At 34.1% G+C, this 24222-nt stretch overlaps 1 protein-coding gene across 2 annotated transcripts in view; it reads right to left on the reverse strand.

The window, feature by feature from the left end:
• The window catches only part of CAMK4 (calcium/calmodulin dependent protein kinase IV), a 190335-nt gene that overhangs the window by 76064 nt on the left and 90049 nt on the right, over positions 1 to 24222 (reverse strand). For both annotated transcript variants that reach the window (XM_031673183.2, XM_006203975.4), the window contains exon 2: positions 18543 to 18621. In XM_031673183.2, coding sequence (XP_031529043.1) covers positions 18543 to 18621 — 79 coding nt within the window. The remainder of the gene's footprint in view (positions 1 to 18542; positions 18622 to 24222) is intronic.

Below are 24222 nucleotides of genomic sequence, written 5' to 3' on the forward strand. Positions count from 1 at the left end.
CGTAAGTTATAAACAAGTTTCGCTCTAAAAATTCCATTGTTCAGTGGAAGATCGTTTTTCTATGAGTCAAAATACCACTACCAAACAGTGGAATAACTATAAAAGTCTTTGAAATTACTAGCCATTAATAGTCACACTAATGTTAATATAAAATGAAGAAATATTTGTTAAAGTGATGATAGCACAATATGTAGGCTGCTGACGGCCACTCAGTGATGTCAGACAGTCTAGTCCATGGGATATAGATATCATGGTCCATGGGTAATAGAGTACTAGAGGAAAATGCTACAGAAGTTCTTTCACCTAGTGAAAAAAATCATCTATGACATGCAAATTTTCTACTAAGCAAGAGACATTCCACTTGTATCAAATAGGAGAGCTCTCAAAAAGAGAGAAATTGTTAAAACAGGCACATGCCACTGACAGATCTCTTTCAAAGAGCTCTTGGCTCATTCTCCATTTCAGTTTCTGTAGATGCTGTTGAAGAAAATTTGGATATGGATTATAATTATTTTTTATTATTTAAAATTTAAAAAATTTCTTCTAGCTTTGCTGAGGTATAATTGGCATACAAAACCCACACATAATTAATGTACACAACTTGGTGAGTTTGGACATATGTATACACTCGTGCTACCATCACCACTATCAAGGAAATAAACGTATCCATTACCTCCAAAAGTTTCCTGTGTCCTTTGTTGTGCACATATGTGGTATGTGTGTGTGTTTGCGGTAAGAGCACAACGTGAAATCCACCCTCTTAACAAATTTTTAAGTGAATAATACATTACTGTTGATCACAGGCACTGTGTTGTATAGTAGATCTCTGGAACTTACTCATCTTGTATAACTGTAACTTTATACCTATTAAACAACAATTCTCCATCTTCTCCTTCACCCATCCCCTGGTAAGGACAATCCTACTGTCTACTTCTATGACTTTGACTGTTTAGATACAAGAGTAATCATTCAGTGAATACAGATTATTTTTTATCACGATCTTCTCTACAAAACAAGGATTTCCTCACTAATAAAAATAAATGTATTCTGTATTATATTGTATTTTATTTGTATTATATTATAAAATAAAATTTCATGATGCTTAAAAATGTTTTAAGGACATGAATGTCCCTAAATTAAGACTGTTGGTATTCAAATCTATTTTTCTTACTACACATTTAGTATTTATGTAATATAACTTTTTCCTCCTTGTTTTCGTATTTTTTTTGATCCTTGTAAAATAAGTGAGAGATGGATCCTTTAATTTTTTCACATGATATATTTAGAGTAAACAAAAGTTTTTCTAATACAAGTATGAATTATAAGCAAATTTATTTTTTAATACGTTATGTCACAAATTAAATATTGAGATGCCTTCAAAAAATTAGTTCTTTGAGAGTTAAGTTATCTAAACTTTGGAAATAGAACAGACCAGATTATTTGGACTAGCAATCTTCTAATGTAGTTACTTGTTTTTAGTTCAGAATTAATTTTTCTTGAAAGGTAATTCTGAAAAGGGTGATTATTTTTCTACTGTACTCCAGATCAGTGCTTTCAAAGCATAATCAGAGGACCTGTCCTGGTCCCTAAGACTCTTTCAGGGTATATGTGAGAGTCTCCCCGCAACTACAAATCTGAGTGAGGCTAGATTTTCTTTTTTTGTGTGTACTTGAAACAAAACAACAAATTGAATGCAGAAGCAGATGAGAATCAAACTGTCTTCTCTTATGCCAGATAGTAAAGAGATATGCAAAACAATGCTATTCTTCTGAGTATTTTTAAATTTTGGAAAATAAAGTTATTTTTCACTAAAGTGTTATTTATGTTAAAATATAATAGATTCGTTATTGTTATAGTTTTAATTAATAAATACTTTGAAAAATTCTATTTCAATTTCTAGTATAGTAAATGTGTATTGCTATTTGGGATTCTTAATAATTTAGAGAGTAAAAAAACCTCTTAAAGCCCTAAAGCTTGAGAGCCACTATTTCAGAAAACTTAACATCATACATTTGAAAATAGAAAGAAGAGAGTAAGACTGCAATAATAATTTAAATAAAAGAAAAATGTGAATGCAGTCTCCTTTTTGCTCTGTTGAATGCTAGAGCCCAGGTTGAATGAGGTGCAGGTCATGACTTAAGTGCAGGCCGAGAAGAATCATAAAAGAAGGAAGTTAGAGGAAAATGGGGCATTAAAAACTATCAATCCAAAGAGAGTAAACTGAGTGACAAAAATCTGGACTGCAGTCAAAGTAATGACAACCAAGTAAACCAGCAGGGGATAAAGTTCAAAGGAGAATAGGACAAAAGAGCAGGCAGATAAATGACTGAGAAGTCAAGGACAAAAGATTGAGGTCAGAAAATCTTTCTCAGGGAGATTAGCTTAAAGTCATTTGTCATCTTTTTGAAACAAAGTCTCAGAGGTCCCTAGGCAACCCAACTTTGGGGGAGGTTCCTCCAAAGGTGTCATGTCTTGGAGGTCATACAGATATGTGTCTTGACAGCCACCTCATCTCACACCTTCCCAATATCTCTCTTGTTCCAGAAGACATTGTTTCTTTCCCACTTTTGACTTTCCCTTCCAAACACCTGGGTAGGTTAGGAAAGGGTCTGAGCCCTGACATTGCCACTCAAAATGAGTGCTATTTTCCTAGAAAATAACTGTTAAGTAAGCCACAGAGGTCAACGGGCAGCTACCTGAACAACCATTATTGCCACCTGAAATTAGCGTCCAAGTGCTACTATAATTAGCATCTTGAGAAGCATCAACAGATGGCTTTAACAAATCAACATTACAACAACAAAACCCATAAAACGAAACTTCACTATTCACAAAATATCTTAAAGAATGGTAGCTTTTAATTACTAACAATGTTCCATTATAAAAATATGTATTATTAAAATTCTAATTTATGTTCCCCAGAAAATAAATGTAAGGCTAGGATCAACAAGCAGGTGTCTTATTTAAAAGGTACAAACCCAAGACAAGGAGAATGGGGAAAAAGGGAAGTGCAGCAAAGTAAGAGGTGACACAGTACAGTTAGCTCACAGGCTGTACTGAGCTGTAAAGATACAGGAGGGCACATGGGCAGCTGCATCCAACTGGCACACAGTACTTCTCCAGAGGAGCTATACATGGCCACTATGCCTTGAAGAAGTTCATGAGCAGGAGGGAAGAGGAGGAATTTACCTGCCCAGGAACCTCCTCCTGTCTCCCACTGGTGAAATCTTGCCCAGCAGTGTTAACTTTTCCATACTTCTGGGTTGTGTATCTAGTCTCTTTGGCAGTCACTTACGATGCCATATCCCTTGTCATCAAATCTAGAAGTAGGTGGAGGAGCCAGAAATTTCAGGTGTCTGTCTGGTGGTCTAGGGCATGAAGTGACCAGTGGGCAATCCATCCCTCTCTGGTATGCAAGACATGCAGGCAGAAGGAATCTGAGGAGGCCTGTAAGTTTTGTTCAATCACAATACACTCTTGAGTTTTTAACAGTCACAGGTAAACCAGATTGATAGCAGTAGAACCACAGTTCGGCTTTTTTAATTCATTGTATTTTATTGCTCATTAGAAAGAGCTTTGTCTTCCAATTATATTCTTTGTGTTACTGCTCTAGTAGCCAATATGAAGTGGATAATCATAAAGTGGCTTGAATGCATGGGGTTTTTCTGTAAAGCCTTATTTTAGCTCCTCTATTTAAGCTGCCCTAACTATTCGAAGAAATATATCCTTTCATTCTCATTAAGTCAAGTTTCAAATAGTCAACTTTAATGGCTTTTGATATACTTTCAATATAAAATATACTTTTTGAAGAATATACATAAGAAAAAAATTAAACAATTTAATAAGTGATTATACAGACTTGTACAGTTTTAAAACTCCAAAGAAATCAAGATTCATTAATGTTGAAAGAAATCCCAACTTTGCTGTTTGCCTCCATAAGGGGAAGAAAGAGAAATGGATAAGAGGTAAAATTCTAGAGTAACTTCAGTGAAAAAGGCTCCATCATTGGAACAGAACTGATCAACTATGAGTCCTCATTAAGATACACAGCAGATATGAGGTTGGGAAGGTTGAGGAAAAGAAGGGAGGAAGGATTCTAAACATGTGAAGAAAGTAATGAAGAATTAAGAGGAAAAAAGGAAAACCAGTTTCTGCACGTGAGAATGATGGATAGAGACATGTGGCGAATGAACTGGAGAAAAAGAGAAGGACTACAACATCAGATTTCTGGTGGACTAGATCCTCTTGGCTATCCTCACTGTGATCTAGATCTAGACTTTGGAACTTCAAAACCTCTTGGTAAGTTAGGGTGACCTATGTGACTAGAGATTACTGCTCTACTTCCTCTAGGAGTCAGTCAAGTAAAGCAGCATTTCCACATAAAATGGTTAGCTTCATCTCATTTTCTTTGCAGGGGTTGAGGCCATAAGTCTTATTTTGTCCCTGTTATTTTTCTGGCTTCTTAGGCTTATTTTTAGTTTAAACAATGACCAGAGAACATAATGTGAAGTACAGAACTGTGATTCTTAGATCCTTTGTGGAAGGAGGCAAAATATAAATTATTAATGGATAAATAAATAAATAAGACAAATGCCTTACATTTTCACAATTCTTTGTGCATAGCTTCTGCTTAATTTAGCATCCTGTTTTCTGACATATCAACAAGTACACATTGTCACTAACATACTTGGTGACTTGGCAGCTGGAGCTTTGTTAAATTCAAGAACAAGTTTTAACCCACAAGGATTTGAAAGCTAGGAACTGCTGTTTGAACATGCAAAAATCAAATGTGGGACACAGATAAAAACATTGAGCTTTTCTTACGTGAGTCTGGTATCTCCAATAACTACAGAATTTTAGTCAAGTCTGATTACTCTCTTTATCTTCTTGACCTAACAGAAACCTGGGCATCTCATGACTTCTTTACAATCTTCTCAACTGGTGAATTGTTTCATCCCAGTAAGAAATGTACCATAGGGCCTAGAAGGAGGATAGGTATCCTTTTTGATACTCATTACTATGTCCAAACTATTTCTCTTCCCTTGTGCCTCTAAAACTCCAGCTGCTTTGAAATGTCTGCCATCAGCCAATACAACCTGCAAACTCTCCTTGTAACTATCTTACTGTCTTCTTCTCACTCATCCTATACTGAAGATTTTAGCATATTTTAGCAACTTTATTTCATCATTCTTAACAACAACTTTCATATGAATGCTCCATTCAACATCCTTACCTCTTAATTTCTTTACCACTTCCTCAATTCCAACATTATCTTCCCTCACTCATCCTTACTAACCTATTCTTATGGTTATATCCCAGGCCTCATCATTACCACCAATTGTACCACTTCAAAAATACCAATTTCTAACATCCCACTCTCTGCTTTCTACCTCCTATTTTTTACTCTCACTTAGCTGAGATTCCATGGTCCATGAAGATAAGCACTGATCTACACAAACACACAAAATCTATGGGATGCAGCAAAAGCAGTCCTGTGAGGGAAGTTCATAGCAACACAGGCCTTCCTCAAAAAACAAGAACAATCTCAAATAAACAACCTAAATTACCACCCAAAAGAATTAGAAAAAGAAGAGTAAACAAAACCTGAAGTTAGCAGAAGGAAAGAAATAACAAAGATCAGGGAAGAAATAAAATGGAGACTTAAAAAAAATTGAAAAAAATCATACTAAGAGATGGTGTTTTGAAAGAGTAAACCAAATTGACAAATCTCTGGCCAGGCTCACCAAGAAGAAAAGAGGACACAAATAAACAAAATAAGAAAGGGAAATGGAAAAATCAGAATCAACACCACAGAAATACAAAAAACCATAAGAGAATACTGTGAACAATTACATAGCAATAAATTGGACAACTTAGAAGAAATGGATGAGTTTCTAGAAACATACAGCCCACCAAACCTGAATCAAGAAGAAACAGATCATTTGAACAGCCCAATCACTAGAAGTGAAAAAGTATCAGCAATAAAAAAAACCTCCCTGCAAACAAAAGTCCAGGACCAGATGGCTTCACTGGGAAAATCTATCAAACATACAATAAAGAGCTCATACCAATAATTTTCAAGCTCTTCTAAAAGACTGAAAAGGAGGGAATACTCCCAAATTCATTCTATGAAGCCACCATTACCCTGATACCTAAGCCAGACAAAGACTACCAAAAAAGAAAACTACAGGCCATTACATTGATGAACATAGATGCAAAAATCCTCAACAAAATATTAGCAAGCACAATCCAACAACACATAAAAAAGATCATACATCATGATCAAGATGGGTTCATCCCGAGGATAAAAGGGTGGTTCAACATACACAAATCAATCAAAGTGATACACCACATCAACAAGAGAAAGGATAAAAATCACATGATCATCTCAATAGATGCAGAAAAAGCATTTGATAAAATTCAACACTGATTTATGATAAAAACTCTAACCAAAGTGGGTATAGAGGGAACATATCTCAACATAATACAAGCTATTTATGACAAACCTATAGCCAGCATAATACTCAACAGTGAAAAACTGAAAGCCTTCCTGCTAAGATCTGGAACAAGGAAGCTCATCCTCACCACTTCTATTCATACAGTATTGGAAGTCCTAGCTATAGCAATTAGACAAGAAGAAGAAATAAAAGGGATCCAAATTGGAAGGGAAGAGATAAAACTGTCATTATATGCAGATGACATAATACTATATGTAGAAAACCCTAAAGGCTCCCAACAAAAACTACTAGAGCTGATAAAAAATTCAGTAAGGTAGCAGTATACAAGATTAACATAAAGAAATCAGCTGAATTTCTTTACACTAACAATGAAATATCAGAAAAGGAAAGTAAAGAAACAATCCCTTTTAAAATTGCATCCAAAAAAATAAAATACTTAGGAATAAATCTGACCAAGGAAGTGTAAGACTAACACGTGGAGAACTACAAAACATTGACTAAGGAAATTAAAGATGACTTAAAAGAAATGGAAAGATATCCCATGTTCTTGGATTGGAAGAAATAATACAGTGAAAATGGTCATATTACCCAAAGTAATCTACAGATTCAATGCCATCCTTATCAAACTACCCAGGACGTTTTTCACAGAACTAGAACAAATAATTCTAAAATTTATATGGAATCATAAAAGACCCAGAACTGCCAAAGCAACATTGAAGAAAAAAATTAAACTGGAGGAATAACGTTCCCAGACTTCAGGCACTATTACAGAGTTACAATAATCCAAATAGTATGGTATTGGTACAAAAACAGACATATGGACCAATAGAACATAACAGAGAGCCCAGAAATAAACCCCCAAATTTTAGGTCAATTAATCTTTGATAAAGGAGGCAAGAACATACAATGGTATAAATACAGTCTCTTCAGCAAATGGTACTGGGAAAATTGGACAGCTGCACATAAATAAATGAAGTTAGAATACTCCCTCACTCCATGCACAAAAATAAACTCAAAATGGCTTAAAGACTTAAACATAAGACAAGACACGATAAACCTCTTAGAAGAAAACATAGGCAAACCTTCTCTGACATAAACCTCAGCAATGTTCTCCTGGGCAGTCTACCCAGGCAATAGAAATAAAAGCAAAAAGAAACAAATGGGACCTCATTAAAGTATAAGCTTTTGCACAGCAAAGGAAACCATAAGCAAAACAAAAAGACAACCTACAGAATGGAGGAAAATATTTGCAAAAGATGAGACTGACAAGGGCTTAATTTCCAGGATGTATAAACAGTTCATACAACTTAATAACAGAGAAACAAACAACCCAATCCAAAAATGGGCAGAAGATCTAAATAAGCAATTCTCCAATGAAGACATACAAATGGCCAACAGGCACATGAAAAGATGCTCAATATCACTAATTATCAGAGAAATGCAAATCAAAACTACAATGAAGTATCACCTCACACCAGTCAGAATGGCCACCATTCAAAAGTCGACAAATGATAAGTGCTGGAGAGGGTGTAGAGAAAAGGGAACCCTTCGACACTGCTGGGAGAATGTAGTTTGGTGCAGCCATTATGGAAAACAGTATGGAGATTCCTCAAAAGACTACAAAATAGACTTATCATATGATCCAGCAATCCCATTCCTGGGCATATACCCAAAGGGAACCTTAATTCAAAAAGATACATGCACCCCAATGTTCATAGCAGCACTCTTTACAACAGCCAAGACATGGAAACAACCTAAATGTCCATTGACAGATGACTAGATAAAGAAGTTGTAGTGTATTTATACCATGGAATACTACACAGCCATAAAAGAGAATAAAATAATGCCATTTGCAGCAACACGGATGGACTTGGAGATTGTCATTCTATGTGAAGTAAGCCAGAAAGAGAAAGAAAAATACCATATGATATCACTTATATGTGGAATCTGGAAAAAAAAAAGTTAAATGAACTGATTTACAAAACAGAAACAGACTCACAAACAGAAAACAAACTTATGGTTACTGGTGGAGGGAGAGGGTGGGAAGGGATAAATTAGGAGTTTGAGATTTGCCGACCCTAGCTAATATATATAAAATAGATAAACAACAAGTTTATCATACTGTATAGCATAGGGAACTATATTCAGTATCTTGTAGTAACTTATGGTGAAAAAGAATTATGAAAATGAATATATGAATGTTCATGTATGACTGAAGCATTATGCTATACACCAGAAATTGACACAACATTGTAAACTGACTATACTTCAATAAAAAATATATATATACAAAAAAAAAAAAGAGATAAGCAGTGATCTGCACATTGTTTCAACTCCTTTGCTCTCATCTTCTGTTGTATTTGCCAGGAAGAACCCTTAATTTGGTTTAACTCCTCTCTTCTCTTACTCCATGTTTGTGCCTGAACTTAAGTGGTTGAAAGAAAACACACAACCATATTGACTTATTTTAAGTTTATGACCCCGAATCTCAAGGGATTCTCAGCTCTTTCACTTCACAATAGAACATTTTACACTTTCTCTCTCAGACCTCCAATATTCCCTCTTCCCTTCACTCTCCTATCACAGATCTGGGCCTCGATCATTGCTTATCCCTTTTTTTTTTTTTTCGGTCTTTTTCTCTTTCTGGATCTAGCTGGTATCAACAGAAAAGGTTCAGGTTTGGGACTCAAAAGCCCTGGGTTCAAATTATCTATTGTGTCCTTCAGGGACACTTCTCTTCTCTAAAACTCCCATTAGTAAAATACTGGCATGAGGGGCTTTGTGTTAACATGTGAAAGGGACTACTACATGTTGCTTGAATGAGTAAACGTGGGCTCCATTCTTATTAGCATTATGCTTCTTTACTGCTAGAACTACTAAGGAAGCATATGGTAATTTGAGGGTGCTTACTTTAAAGAAAGCAGCTGAAAGCTAATTCAACGCTGAAAATAATTTGGATCTCTTCTAATTAATATCCTTTGCACATAGTCATTCATTCCCTCTCTTTTAGCAAATTAATGGTTTTGGAGTTCCATGATTCGATCTTTTCTTAGCCTTCTTTCTCTCCTCTCTTCTTACATTGTCGGGATGGATGCAGCTTTGACCACCATTCAACTTTGTACCATAAAGAAATGTAAAACTCAAATTTATTAAAATGTCTTTACCTGTTAACACTAAGATTATAGCTCTTCCCCTCCTGACTAAGATAAGAATCCTAGGTTTGCTTTGAGGCTGATTGGCTGTGTTCCTTCGGGCTGTCTCAGTTCTGGTTGTGGTCCAACGGGCACCACTTCCCAGCTCTGATCTCCTGACCTTGTGCCCCTTTCAACTTTCCTGCTGCCCACCACATCTTTGGTTGCAAGGCCTTTCCTACTCAGCTCTCTGACAAGTTACTAGTCTCTTTTTTCTACTAGGCTATGGTAGTATAAGTTCTCCCTCTAAGATTTCCTCTGGTTTTGGCTAGTCATCTCCTTTTTCTGCTCCACAGACTCCATACAAAGGGTGAAGATCACTTTAGATCCAATCACACATTACTTGTAAAAGTACTGCAGGGCTATATGTGATAAGTTGAATGGATAGTGTAACTGCAAATTATGTTTCTTTTTGGTCAACAGCACAAAGGCACGTGCCTATGTTCTCAGTCTCAGCTTTCTCTCTCGCTGCCCTCCGCCCCTTGCATTAGTTTGCCTCCGAAGTAAGGTGTTCATTTTTTAAAAGGCAACAAAATGCCTGTGAAAGATCAATATAATGAGAGGATGGATAAGTGAGCTGAATTGTGACAGAGTCCAGCAGCGTTTCTATCAAGAAAGAAAACAAATCAAACTGCAATGACTAATTCTCTATGAGAATGTTCAGACTTCCAAGTGGATCTTTAAATGGTGAAGCATGCAAATCAGGCAAGATTTTAACATTCCACCCCACTACCTTTTTTCTCTCGTAGACATATACTTGTCACAAACTGAATAGAAATATCCCTGTCCATATTCCAGGAAACCTGGCTTAACAGTCCCTATGAAAATCAATAGGTTCCAACTGACAGAATGCTTGAAGAAGTTTCACTTCACTTGACACGGTTTGTTATCTGCAAGCTACTTTCCTTAATGTGTTCTGAGACCTCAACTGGGCCCCAAAATGCTACTTGAGCTAGTGATTTATTATTCTCCTCTCTGTCACTGACCAAGGGCGACCTTGACTGCACTCCTACAGCATATCCATGAGTGGTTAAAAGGAGCAACAGCAGTGTTTAATAGATGCATATCTCTAACCCAGATTGACCCAGTCATCTCTCTAACGTACGTCACAGAAATTGGAAAATGAATGGCCCATGGCCTGTTTTCTACGTTCCCAAAGGTTATGAAGAAAGAGACAAGAGTAGGTAATCTTCGGTTTACCCAGTGAAATAAATGGTATTATCTCTATCTGAGAACTGAGGAAACTGAAATTGTCCTGGAGATTCAACTACCAAGAATTTGGGAGAGGCCTGGGTACCTTCTGTAATTTAACCTACAACAAACTTTCAAAGTCTCCTGCAGCCTCATAGTTATATGTTCAAAGAGCTAATCCCTAAGAATAGAAGGAAAAATGAATACAAATTAAAACCTAACTCACAGAATGACTAACAAGTCACAACGTGAGGCTCTTCAAGTAACTGAGAAAAGGATAAGAGGGCTCTTTTATCCTTTGACACTTAAACGAAAATTTTATAAAAATGAGGGACATTTACTAGGTGAATGTTAATTAAATTATTCAAGAAAAGTCTTTCAAGAAATCTATAGGTAACTTTACATTATAATTACTAAAATATGACAAAATTTAGACCTGGAACAGCTTCTACACTGTGGATCAAGTCACACAGCTCCAATGATGAGAATCAGAATAGAGCCGTAGAGTTGAAAGTGTTCCAAATCTAGGAATCACAAGCATCCAAGATCTGTTTACGTATGAAGTCATATGATCAGAAATCTTCATTTAGTGCCACACTAAATTTTACTGATAATAATAGTAAAATATATACCCATTTTCAACAGGTATTTTAAAAGCACTCTGAAAATAATATGATTAATTTATTCATACTGAAGTACACAGGACATCTGGTGCTGCTCACTGCTTAGTTTTATTTCTTTTTTTCCAGCTTTAATGAAATATAATTGACTTACAACATTGTAGAAGTTTAACACACACAATGTGACTTGTATATATTTTGAAATGATTACCATAATTAGTTAACATCTCTGTCACCTCACATAGGTAGCATTTTTTGTGTATGTGTGCATAGTGAGAACATTTAAGATCTGCTCTCTTGGCAATTTTCAAATATAAAATACAATATTATTAACTAAAATCACCATGCTGTATGTTAAATCCCCAGAACTCATTCATCTTATAACTAGAACAGTTATTCTTTTAAAAAAATAAAGTGAAAAAGTAAATTTCTTCTATTATATAAATTTTGAAAAATATTGCATGTGAATTAGTTGTAAAGAATATTTTTGCTGTTAACCTTAGGTAAAAAGGATTGCCATTTTTTATGTAACACGTGCATTTGCCTTTAGGACACTGGTGCCACTGATGACTGAAACTGGGTATTTTTCTCTTCACCTCTGCAAGCATTGATATGTATTCTTTAATTTATATAGGAAACTGTTTATTCCTCTGGAGAAACAGGGAATGGGATAGTGATCCCCCACTGTGTCCAAAAATTAAAAGGTCTATTGGGTACAACAGTTTCCCATCAGCCCTCTGCTATCACTGCTTAGTTTTAAATCAAGATAATGAAAACATCAGAATTGCATAGAATGAGCTGGTACTATTATCTGTGCATACTCATTACAATTAGGAATAATTGTTCACCATTTATTGCATGCTTCCTAGGTGCTGAGAAATATTTCACATAAATTATCTCATTTTAACGGTCACTAAAACACCATGAGCTAGATATTCTTAAATCCATTTCACAGATGAAGAAATTGAGATTGAGAGATTTATGTAACTGTTGTAGTCACTTCTGGCAGAAGTGATCCTGCACTCAAGAAACCTGGCTCCACAGATCATGTTCTCACTACACAACTGCACAGCCATTCTTAACAAGAGTTAGAATACCTACACATTCTGAATTTACACGCTGAGATTGGCTCTCAGACTCATAAATTCTAAATTTACACAATAAGATTAATTCTTAGACTCAATACTAGGTATTTCATGAAAGGATTTTACAGTAAGCTGAATGCAATCTTTTTCAAGAGTTGAGTCACACAGCTAGCTAGACACATCACTGGAATTCTAGAATTCAAATATTTTTCCCCCAAATTCCAGGGACACTAGAAATGATTGATGAGTATAATTTTTTAAATCTCAATCACTTCATCTTGAAATGAGCCATATTGATAGGGCTGAAGTGTGATTCTTTAGATATACACTGAGGTATGTACTTCCTAGGAAAAAAGATTAAGCCTATGACTCATTTCTGAAATAGTGACTCCTTTATAACCAAAATTTCAACAGTTGTGAGTCCATCTAATTTAGCAAAAGTCAGTCCAAGCTGCTAAATCTACCAAATCTGCTTAAATTTTGTCACTGTCTTGAATCTATTTTTTTCCTTGCGTGAAGTTTTAAGTTTTATTCAAAAGTCATGTAAATCAGTAAAAAGTTCCTATCTTGTAAATCACACTGACTATCCCATTAACCATGTCTATTAGAATCTTTTAATGCCCTAATGTTGTTAATCTGAGGAAGTAGCTTAGTAAATCTTTCTACTCTAATTTCTTCTAAATTGCACATAAAATGGAGATGATAAAGGGTTTATGTGTGAAGGAAAAAGGTGAGCCTAGTTTCTTTTATCTCCCATTCATGTTTTACAAAGTTCACAGTAAAAGTTCCACTGGTATCTAAGTCAATTAGTGTTTACATGCAAAGTAATGAGGTATTTATGGGCAACAAAAATGGCACTGCCTGTGAATCAGTGGGAATTTCAAAATATAAAGCTACAAAATAGGTCACCATTTCCCAGGAGGACAGCAAATATACCATTTCTAGTGATTTGACAACTTCTTCAGTCCAAAGATAACTACTACTACATGGAAAAAATTATATAAACAAACAACCCAAAGGGCCCTTCAATGCACTGTCCTCTCTTGTTTATTCTCACTACCCTCAAAGTTTTATCCCTATTAATAACGCAATGAAACAAATGGATACTGTTTCTGGAAAAGCCCAGGATTTTCAGTACAGTAAAAAGTTGGTTCAACTATCCTTTTCTATTTTCTGGCATTTTAATACATCTATAATAGAGTCACAGGTTTTTATCATGACATTTAGAAATTGTACAATTTTGAAATGCTTTCTGAATGGCCAGAGAAATGTTAAGCTATGTTGAACAGGATTTCAGTGTTGAAGTATATTTTAACACAAAATTTTTGCTATAAGAATTTTTATATATACTGAAATTTTGAAATAGCAGCATGGACACTAGTATACTGTCCCAAATTTAATAATTATTGTTTTTTGCCATATTCTGTCTCTCTCTCTTCCCATATGCACCCCCCACACTTTTTTGTTGTGAACTATTTGAAAGTAAGTTGCAGACATTATGACCTCAGTTAATATGCATTTAAATGTATTCTAATTCTAGAAAATGTAGGGATTTATATATAAAGTACATGGCATTCTATCCATATACAAAATAGATAGTAGTTAAAAATATTTTTCAGAAGACTTACACATTTCTCCAATGAGGACATACAAATGGCCAACAGGTACATGAAAAATGCTCAATATTGCTAATTATCAGAGAAATGCAAATCAAAACTTCAATGAGGTATCACCTCACATAGGTCAGAATGGCCATCATTAAAAGGTCCTCGAATAAATGCTAGAGAGGGTGTGGAGAAAAGGGAACACTCCTACACTGCTGGAGGGAATATAATTTGGTGCAGCCATTACGGAAAACAGTATGGAGATTCTTTAAAAAAATGAAAAGGGACTTATCCTATGATCTGGTAATCCCATTCCTGTGTATCTATCCAGAGGAAATTCTAACTTGAAAAGATCCATGCACCTCAAAATTCATAGCAGCACTATTTAGAATAGCCAAGACATGGAAGCAATCTAAATATCCATTGGCGGATAACTGGAAAAAGAAGTTGTGGTATACATATATACAATGGAATACTACTTAGTCATAGAAAAGAATAAAATAATGCCATCTGCAGAAACATAGATGGACCTGGAGATTGTCATACTAAGTAAGCCGAAAAGAGAAAGAAAAATACCATATGATATCATTTATATGTGGAATCTAAAAAAAGGACACAAATGAACTTATTTACAAAACAGAGACAGACTCATGGACACAGAAAACAAACTTATGGTTACCAGGGGGAAAAGGGGGTTGGGAGGGATAAATTGGGAGTTCAGCCTTTGTAGATATTAACTACCGTATATAAAATAGATACACAACAAGGCCCTACTGTATAGCACAGGGAACTAAATTCAATACCTGTAATAGCCTACAATAAAAAAGAATATGAAAAGAAATATATATATATGTATAACTGAATTACTATGCTGTACACCAGAAATTGACACAACATTGTAAACCGACTATACTTCAATAAAAAATTTTTTAAATTTTATTATAATTACATAATTTCCCACAAGCATATTTTATTAGTCAAAATACCCAACAGTCTGAACATGACAGTTTACTTTATGTTTACTAACAGTATTAACTTTGTCCTGTACCTGAAAACCAATGGAATATGATTTTCTCCCAAAGAGCTGATGATTTATTCTGCTTTCCCATGGATAAATTAGAGTCTTTGTCTATCACCTAGACATATGAATGCTTAATGAATTATCAGTGATAATTGGGTGTTTCATAGGGGGAATACATCCCTTATTGCCAATGTAAACTAAATATTTCCTAAAATATTAAGCTATGAGAAAAAAACATAAAATTGCTACAAAGTAAAATTCATATAAACTGTCCTGAAAAGGCATTTAATCATACCCTGGGAAAGAGGATTATTGTTATCAAATAATTAACTTGTTGAAGAGATAGGAAACCTTTCTTGGACTTAAAAACATTTATATGTGAATTTAATAACCTATAAACTGGATGGGTTCTCTTCTGTTTATTACTTTCTTGAATGTGATAAAAGTTTTATTCAACTTTAGACAGATTATTAAATGGAATACTCTGAAACTCACCTTAGAGGTCTTCTCTTATAGATAGTATTATGGGTGGAATTGTGTCTCCCTCAAAAAGATACGTTGCAGTCCTAAACCCCACTACTTCAAAATGTGACCTTATTTAGCAATTGGCTGTTGTAGATATAAGCAGTTAATTTAAGATGAGGTCATACTGGAGTAGGGTGGGCCCCTAATCCAACAGGACTGATGTCCTTATAAGAAAAGAGAAATCTGAACACAGACATGCACAGAGGGAAGATGATATGAAGACATGCAGGCAGACAACTGTCATGTGACAACAAAGGCAGAGATTAAAGTGATGCATCTACAAGTCAAGGAATCCCAAGCTTTGCTGACAGTCACCAGAAGCTAGGAGAGAAGTATGGAACAAACTCTCCCTCAGTGCCCTGAGAAGGAATCAACCCTGTTACCCTCTTGACTTCAGACTTCAAGCCTTCAAAACTGTAAGGTAGTAAGTTGTCATTGTTTTAAGACACCCAGATTGTGGCAGTTTATTACACCACCCCTAGGAAATTCTCACAGGTCTTTGATATATGATAGAGAGATAGAGAGACAGATAGACAGACAGACAGAAAGACTATCTTTCAGACCTCTTAAGTTTAGGTCTAGTCATAAAATGAGGACCTGAGGAACTATCCCATGAAGTAGTATAATGGCCCTGAAATTGTTAGTTGAACCACATAAAACTGTCACTTTTTGTAGGTCAAGAATGTTTTAATAGCGACAATTTTATGTGGCTCAATCTAATTAAAAGATTACATAAATCATTTAAGTTTTCTCAAACCCCCCTTTCTCCTCAAGAGCAAATCTTTAACTGAATTTGCTAGAAAAATACTGGTCTTCACTGCATCACTTTTCCTCCGTAAGTAGATTCTTAGGCTTCATTCACTTCATTTGGATAAGGAAGTTCTGTTTTCATGACCTATATGGAATTAAACACTGGAGGCAATTGCTCTTTGAGGTTTTGCCTGCTACTCCTCTCGTTTACACATCTCTGGACATGGTTGATTCTAAGAGACAATGCTGGGAATCCTATCTAATTCATGTTCAAAGCTGAGGTTTCTCCAGGGAATTTTCTCTCATTCCATTTGGTACAACAGTTACTGTGTTTGACAATATCTGCCTTACAGCATAGTTCTGCAGCTCCATCTGACACTTGGTTCCTGTCCACATTTTCTTCCTGCCTGTCTTCTGAGTAAGATGTTTCCACAACAGAGGTGGAGAAGAGAAGGCAGGAAGGGCAAATCAGAGTTTTACTTTTCCAATAAATAAGTCAAAACCCACTGAATGTCTTCACTTATCTCTTATTCCAATTCATCCAAAGATTTTTGACATAAACCAGTATTCTCTAAACCAGCCCTTTGTCCTTTGGGATTCTGAGCATTCACAAGTCATTTCTGAATACTTATTTAGACGTTTATACAGTTAGTGCCTTTCAAAGTTTCCTCAACTATGAAAATAAAATAACCACTCACAAATTTTACTGAGAATAGTTTTTAACCAGTAAGAAAGGATACAGCCAAGTCCAAAAATATCTCTTCCATGACTACTGCTAAAGCATGTCAATATATTTTCATATAAAGTAAATATTTAACAAGAAATTTCATTTAATAAATTTTTAATAATCCTTACTTCTGTATTTTATGACAATAAAAATTGATTTAAGAGAAAATTCTAAACCTTACCAATCAAAAGATTTCTCTACATTCTTGAATAACTTAAATCATTGCCTACACCAAATAGGAAATCCAGAATAAAGAGTTTATTAGGAGCAAATGCCATTTAAATTATTACCTTCTTCAATTAAATTGTTCCTGTTAGTTGAATGGATTTAAATTCTAACAGATTATTTCAAAATGTCATTCTACTCCTACTTGACTGAAAACCTTGCGTCATTATTCTCTTCCTCATTATATCAGCATCTAAAATTTCCCTGTGCCAGACAATACATAAACTGCTGGCGATATTAAGCTGCCTTTAGAAAAACAAAATCCCTTGGCCTCAAAGAGGTATTATTTGACTTCAAAAGTTACGATACTTCTCTTCTCAGCATATGTTAACAGCTGGTTTTTCACAAGTATATATATTTCACATATTTGTTTATATAAAATTTGAGAAAGAAAGAATGTGCTATAAAAGATGTTGTCTTTTTATGGTTTGACAAGCTACCTAAGGACAGGAAGTGTAAGTAGGGCGTTACAACGACAAATACTTTCTTGGGCACAGGGAGTATTAAAATGCCAGTATTATATGCTGGCATTTGAATTCTGAACTCTTACTTGCTGCATTTCTTACTTATGAGAGGAGCCTAATAGTAACTTTTGCCACCTTAGCTGAAGTAATCCAAAACCAAAATCTTTTCTTCTTGTTCAAATACAAACTTCTTAGATGAACTGATTCAGTCCCAGATACATAAGCATGTATCCGGTTGTAATTTACTGAAGCAAACCTAACATTTGAAAATCAAGTTAGAAGCTGATGACTTCTTTAACAAATGCATCTATCTGTGTATCATTCAGGTATTTTTAAATAGCAAGCTTTTCTAGTGTATTAAAACTGTAACTGAGGTCATATATATGTATCTACATATATGTCTCAAAACATGGCTGGTATACAAAGCAGCTCTAAATAAATCTTTCCTTGCCATATTTCTCCTCCCCACAACCACATCTAATTTGAGACCCAGTTGTTTTAGAAGAATCGCATAGTTTCCATTAGAAAACAGTCCATTTGCCTGCACTTTTACAATCATGATTCAAATGAGTTAACTGCACATAGCAGCTCTCTGGCCCTTTTGTTCTCTGAATCAGGGCTCCTGGTTTCTCCAGGTCACAGATCCCTTAGAGATGCTATTATATAATGAAATAAACTTACTGTTTTCTTTAACACTTTGAGAGCATAAGGCTTCTGGGTCCCCTTCTGTTTGCATCTGTACACAATGGATGTAGCACCCCTTGAGGGGGAAAAAGACAAAAAGAAAATGTTATGCTCTGGACAAGAAATCAAGGGGAAAGCTTGAAAATAAGTATCTCTTGCAGTTACCCTCATAACTGACAAGTGTTTAAAAGTTCTACTATAGGGTTGACCCAAATGTTGAGAGGATTTTTTTCTTACAACTAAAGACAGTTTACTCAGAAAAATTCTAGGTTTTCCAGTCTGTTCTTTTCCTCCTGGTCTATCCCTATACAAATAACATGCCCAAGGCTGTTGCATTTAGTCATGTCCGGAATAAAACAGTTTCTCAAGTAAACAGAGCTTTTGGCGACAACTACCCAATTTCAGAGTCCCTGAGCTTTTCTTAAAAAGCTTTTCTGTGTGTCTGGAGTAAAATTAGCCTATGGCTTTAGGAAGAGGGTTTAAGTTCAGCACAGGCTGTAAGGGTCATGATAGTCTCTACTACTTGACAAGGATGCTAGGGACATTTGAGAATTTACACCTCTTCATCTGATACACTGGCATTTTCCCAGAGCCAATGTTAGCCCCATAGAGATACTGGTTCCTTCACCTTGGTGAATACTGCTACCACTTACTTACACACACCCTAATAAAAATGATTATGTGAAATGTCCAGGATAAAATATTATAGAAATGCAGAGAAAAAGTATCTTTATCCCTCTATAAAAAAAAACAACTTGCAGAAGTACAGAAAGTTTTTTAACCTGTAATGGAGAATGGTAAGAAGAGACGCAATAACTATCTTTATATATGTGATGTATGTGTGAGCTGACTAAAAAGAGAACTTAGAAAGCAGGACAGTGTGGTCCTGATGCTCCCTCTCCAGTCATGAGAGCAAGAGAATGAGACAGAGACAAAAAGAGACCAAACAGGCTTAAGTACAACCTTAGAAAGAGAACTTCAGATAAGTCTTAAAATAAGATCAGTTGAAGTAAATCTGTCAGACTTTGAAGATTAAGCCAAAGGACCTCTTAATGATATATTTAGTCCAATGGTTCTGAAATTCTAAGTGAGAACAAAAGAATTATAAAAATCAAGCCAATTCCCAGCTACCCATGCATAAGGAATTTTTGACAGAGTCAGGAAGAGTCAGAAACTGGTGCTGTAAATACTAAAAGATAAGAAAAATTTCAACACAGTTTTTGAAACTCTGGTAAGATATATACACAAAGAAACAAAGAGCTATAATGGAATAAACAGAGGTAAATATAAATTTCTACCTTCTTTATTTTTAATTGCTCTAAACAATACTTATCTAAAGCAAAGATATTAACAATTCATTGTATATATGTAAAAGTAAAATGTATGACAGCAAAAGCACAAAAATAAGGGGAAGAAATTGAGAAAATACTGTTAAGCCCTTACACTACATGTTAAGTAGTATGATATTATTTAATGGTAAATTGCAGTTAATTAATGATGTATATTGTGTAGCCTATGACAATGAATAAAATAATTTTTAAAAGAAAAAAATCAGTAATGAAGCTAAATGGAATAATCAAAAATGAAATGCAGGGGGAAAACAAAATAAGAGATTAAAAAATAAAACAGCTAACAATATGATAGATTTTAATCTAGTCATATTAAAGTCACATTAAATGGAAACCTAGAAACATATCAATTAAAAATAAAGATTAGATTGAAAAATCAAGACCAAACTATCTACTGTGTACAATAAACCCATTTTAAATATAAAGGTAAGTAGGTTAAAAGTAAAATGATAGAAAACAGATACTATGCAAACACTAATCAAAAGAAAGCAGGAATAGCTATATTAATATCATGTCACCAAATTCAGCATAAGGATAAAGATGGACATTATTTAATTATTAAGGGATCAATTCCCTCAAAAAACATAAGAAATGTAAATATGTATGTATCTAATAACAGCACTTCAAAATACACGAAGCAAAAACTGACAGAACTGTAAGGAGAAATAGACAAATCCACAAATACAGTTGAAGACATCAACACATCCTCTCAGCAATTAATAGAGAAGGTAGACCAATTATCACCAAAGATACAGAGGACATAACATTATCAACTAAAGTAACCTAAAAGACATTTAGAGAACCCTACACAAAACAGCAAAATATACCTTCTCTTTAAAGTTGGAAGATTCATATACTTGACTTCCAATCTTTGTATAAAGCTACAGTATTTAATAGAGTGGTATTGAAAAAAGAAAAAAACATGTAGACAAATGGAATGAAAAAAAAGAACCCAGAAATTGTCCTACACACATATTGGTAATTGATTTATGGCAAAGGTAAATAAGCAATTTGGTGGAGAAAGGACAGTCCCTCCAACTATAAACAGTGCTGGAACAACTGGATACACATATGCAAACAACAAAAACAAAAAGCCTTTATTCAAACTCATGCTCTACCAAACAATTATTCAAAATGGATCACAGATAGAAATGCAAAACACAGAATACTAAAACTTAAAAAAATAGAAGAAAATTTTGTAACATTGATTCCTTACATACACAATCAAAAGCACAATAATTCAAAGAACAGATAAATAAACTGGATATCATTTGAATTAAGAACATCTGCTTTTTGAAAGCCACAGACAAGGAGAAAATGTTTATAATCACATATCTAATAAAGTATCTGGATTAGAAAGAAACTCACAGCCCAATAAAAAGAAAGTAATGCATTTTAAAGATGGTCCAAAGATTTGAACATATACTTCACCAAAGAAAATATATGGATAGCAAAAAGCACAAAGAAAGATGCTGAATACCATTAGTCATTAAGGACACGTAAATTAAAACCATAATGAGACACAACTGCACAGTTATTGGAATGCCTCAAAAAAGAGAGAAAGACAATACTATGGCTGGCAAGGATGCGAAACAACTGAAACTCATACACTGCGGGAGGGAATGCAAAATGATACAGCCACTCTGGAAAACAGCTTGGCAGCTTATTATAAAATTAAGAATACCATATGATTAAAAGTTCACTCACAAACTTGAACATGAGTCTTTATAGCAGTTTTATTAGTGATCAGGAAACACTGCTGACAACTCCAATATGCCTGAACTGAGAAATGAGTAGAATACTATCCAGAAATAAAGAGGAATGAACGAGGGTATATACAACAACTTACATGATTCTCTAATATAATATCCTAAGTGAAAGAAGTCTGGTTCAAAAGAATATATATTATATGACTCCATTTATATAATATTCTTGCAAAGGCAAGACCATTGGGACAGAAAATCAGTGGTTTGGAGATTGGGGAGGGACTGACTACAAGTGAGTATGGGAGAATTTTCTAGCACAGTAAAACTATTCTATATCTTGACTGTGTTAGTTTTTACACAACCATATACATCTGTCAAAATAGGCAGAACTGTACAATAAAATACATGAAATTTATAATTAAAAATTATAATTATATAATACAATTATACCTTAATAAAAATACAGTAAAAACCTTTCCAAGAAAACTATATTGTTCAAAAGATTAAGAAATCACATTACCAAAATATAGCCTATAACAGTCAACTTATTCTACTTTCATTTAATGATAATTGGAGAAATTAAAAAAAAAAAAGAAACAGAAAATGAGAGAAGAAATTTAAGGGAAAGTGATTTGCAAACATTGAAGAAAACTAAAAATCTAGTATTAATTTTATACCAATTGAAAAATTAGTATTATTTGAAAATTCATGTAACAGAAAGTATATTAAATAGCATTCTTTAATTTCCTTATCACATTAACTTAACCTGTCAATAATTTCAATATATAAATCCTTATCATAACAAAAGCTTTCAAAGAGATTTTAACAAAATACATTCTTGTCTGATCAACTTCAGGACACAAGTATGCTAGAAATAACTTATTTTTTTAATTTTTAATTTTTGTATATGAGGAATACATTAAGAAAGTCAAATTTATTTTGCTAAGTAATAGACTTGATAAAATTAATAGAGTTTTTAATTTTTTCCAGCTATACTGAGATATAACTGACATATAACATTGTATAAGTTTAAGGTATAAAATGTAATGATTTGATATAAATATATATTGCAAAATGTATACCATAATATGATTAGCTAACATATCCATCATCTCACATAGTTATAATCTTAGGAACAACTTTTTAAAGGATGGAAAGATTAAATTAAAAGAACAGAACAGCCCAAATAAACTTATATGAAAATAATATTTCAGTAATTAATATTCTTTGCTGAAGTTAAACAATTATTTTAATTCATTTAATGTGTGTAAATATAATTTTAGAAAGAAACCATACTTACTGTATGTTTATATAAAGATAAAAAGTATTTTCCATATAAGCAGAAAAATTTTAAAACCTAGAGAACATTTCGTATCCATATTTCAAAATAGATTTCATAAAGAGAGAATCACTATAAAATTTCCTGAGATACAAAGGAAGCAAGGAGACTACATTAGAGGATTTTATATTCATGGAGCTATTCACTTGGAAGAAAAAGCTTCACTACTCATTTCTATTCATTTATAATATATTCTTTATCATAAAGGCCAATGAATACAGAAATTAGTTAGAATTTTTTCTGCTATAATTTTGATGAGAAAGAAAATCAATACCTTTTTGGAGTCTAGGCCTCACTTCTTTTACATTTTCTTTAAAAGAAACTTTTGAAAAAATCCTTTTTTAGGTCTAAATTTGTCTATATGGTTGATAACTTTTAAAAAAAGTTAAAACCAAAAGTTAAAAATCTTGACTACCATGTTTCATTGCAGAGAAGGAGAAAGTAGCCAAACTTATAATGTGTTTGTAAAATCACTTATAGCACCTGTACATGATACCCATAATATTATGTATATGTTATTATACATACATATACTATATAGATAGGTAGATATAATACACTTACAACATTGCCCCTGTAAAGCTGTCAAGAAACATCTGATGGTGGTATCTGGTACTGTGCACCAAACTTATGGATGTGAAGGAAAAGCTCTAGATACATTATTTATTTGCCTGAAGACAGCTCAAGCAGTGTTACCACATTTAGTACTATTTATCACAGAAAAGGGGGCTTTTTATCCTGTAGTTCATCTTTACATGTTCCTCATGCCCAATTCTTAAGGAACAACTATCAAAAATGTTTTTCATCTCTTTTAAAACATAGCTTTTCCTTTCTTCATAATCTCACCTTTTTACTCTTCCCTTTTCTCTCCTTTCTTCTTTTAAAGAAAGCTAGATTGATTTAGTTTAGTTTTTCCCTTCAAAAGAAATCTAAGCACATTGACATAACTGTTCACACACCAGCTGAGAGAGATATCCAAATGCATTCAAAGGGCCAGGTAAAGATCAAATCTGATCCAAAATGGAAACAGGAAGTCTGAAATCTAGATTCACATCAATGTTTTAGGGAATTAGGATGACTGCACAATGTTAAGAGAATTCAGAATCACTAGCATTCTCCCATTACGAGAGGTTATAAGTCAGAGACTGGTTTTCTAGGGGAGGATCTAGTGGAACATTTGAGATTGCTTAGATTGAAGCAACAGAGCTGGGCTTCCCTTGGTACCAAACCTAAAACTTGCTCTTTGGAAATGCATGAGGACTTCAGATATGGGATCTTGTAAA

This window comes from Vicugna pacos, chromosome 3 (assembly GCF_048564905.1).
Source record: "Vicugna pacos chromosome 3, VicPac4, whole genome shotgun sequence".
In the NCBI taxonomy this organism is placed as follows: domain Eukaryota; kingdom Metazoa; phylum Chordata; class Mammalia; order Artiodactyla; family Camelidae; genus Vicugna; species Vicugna pacos.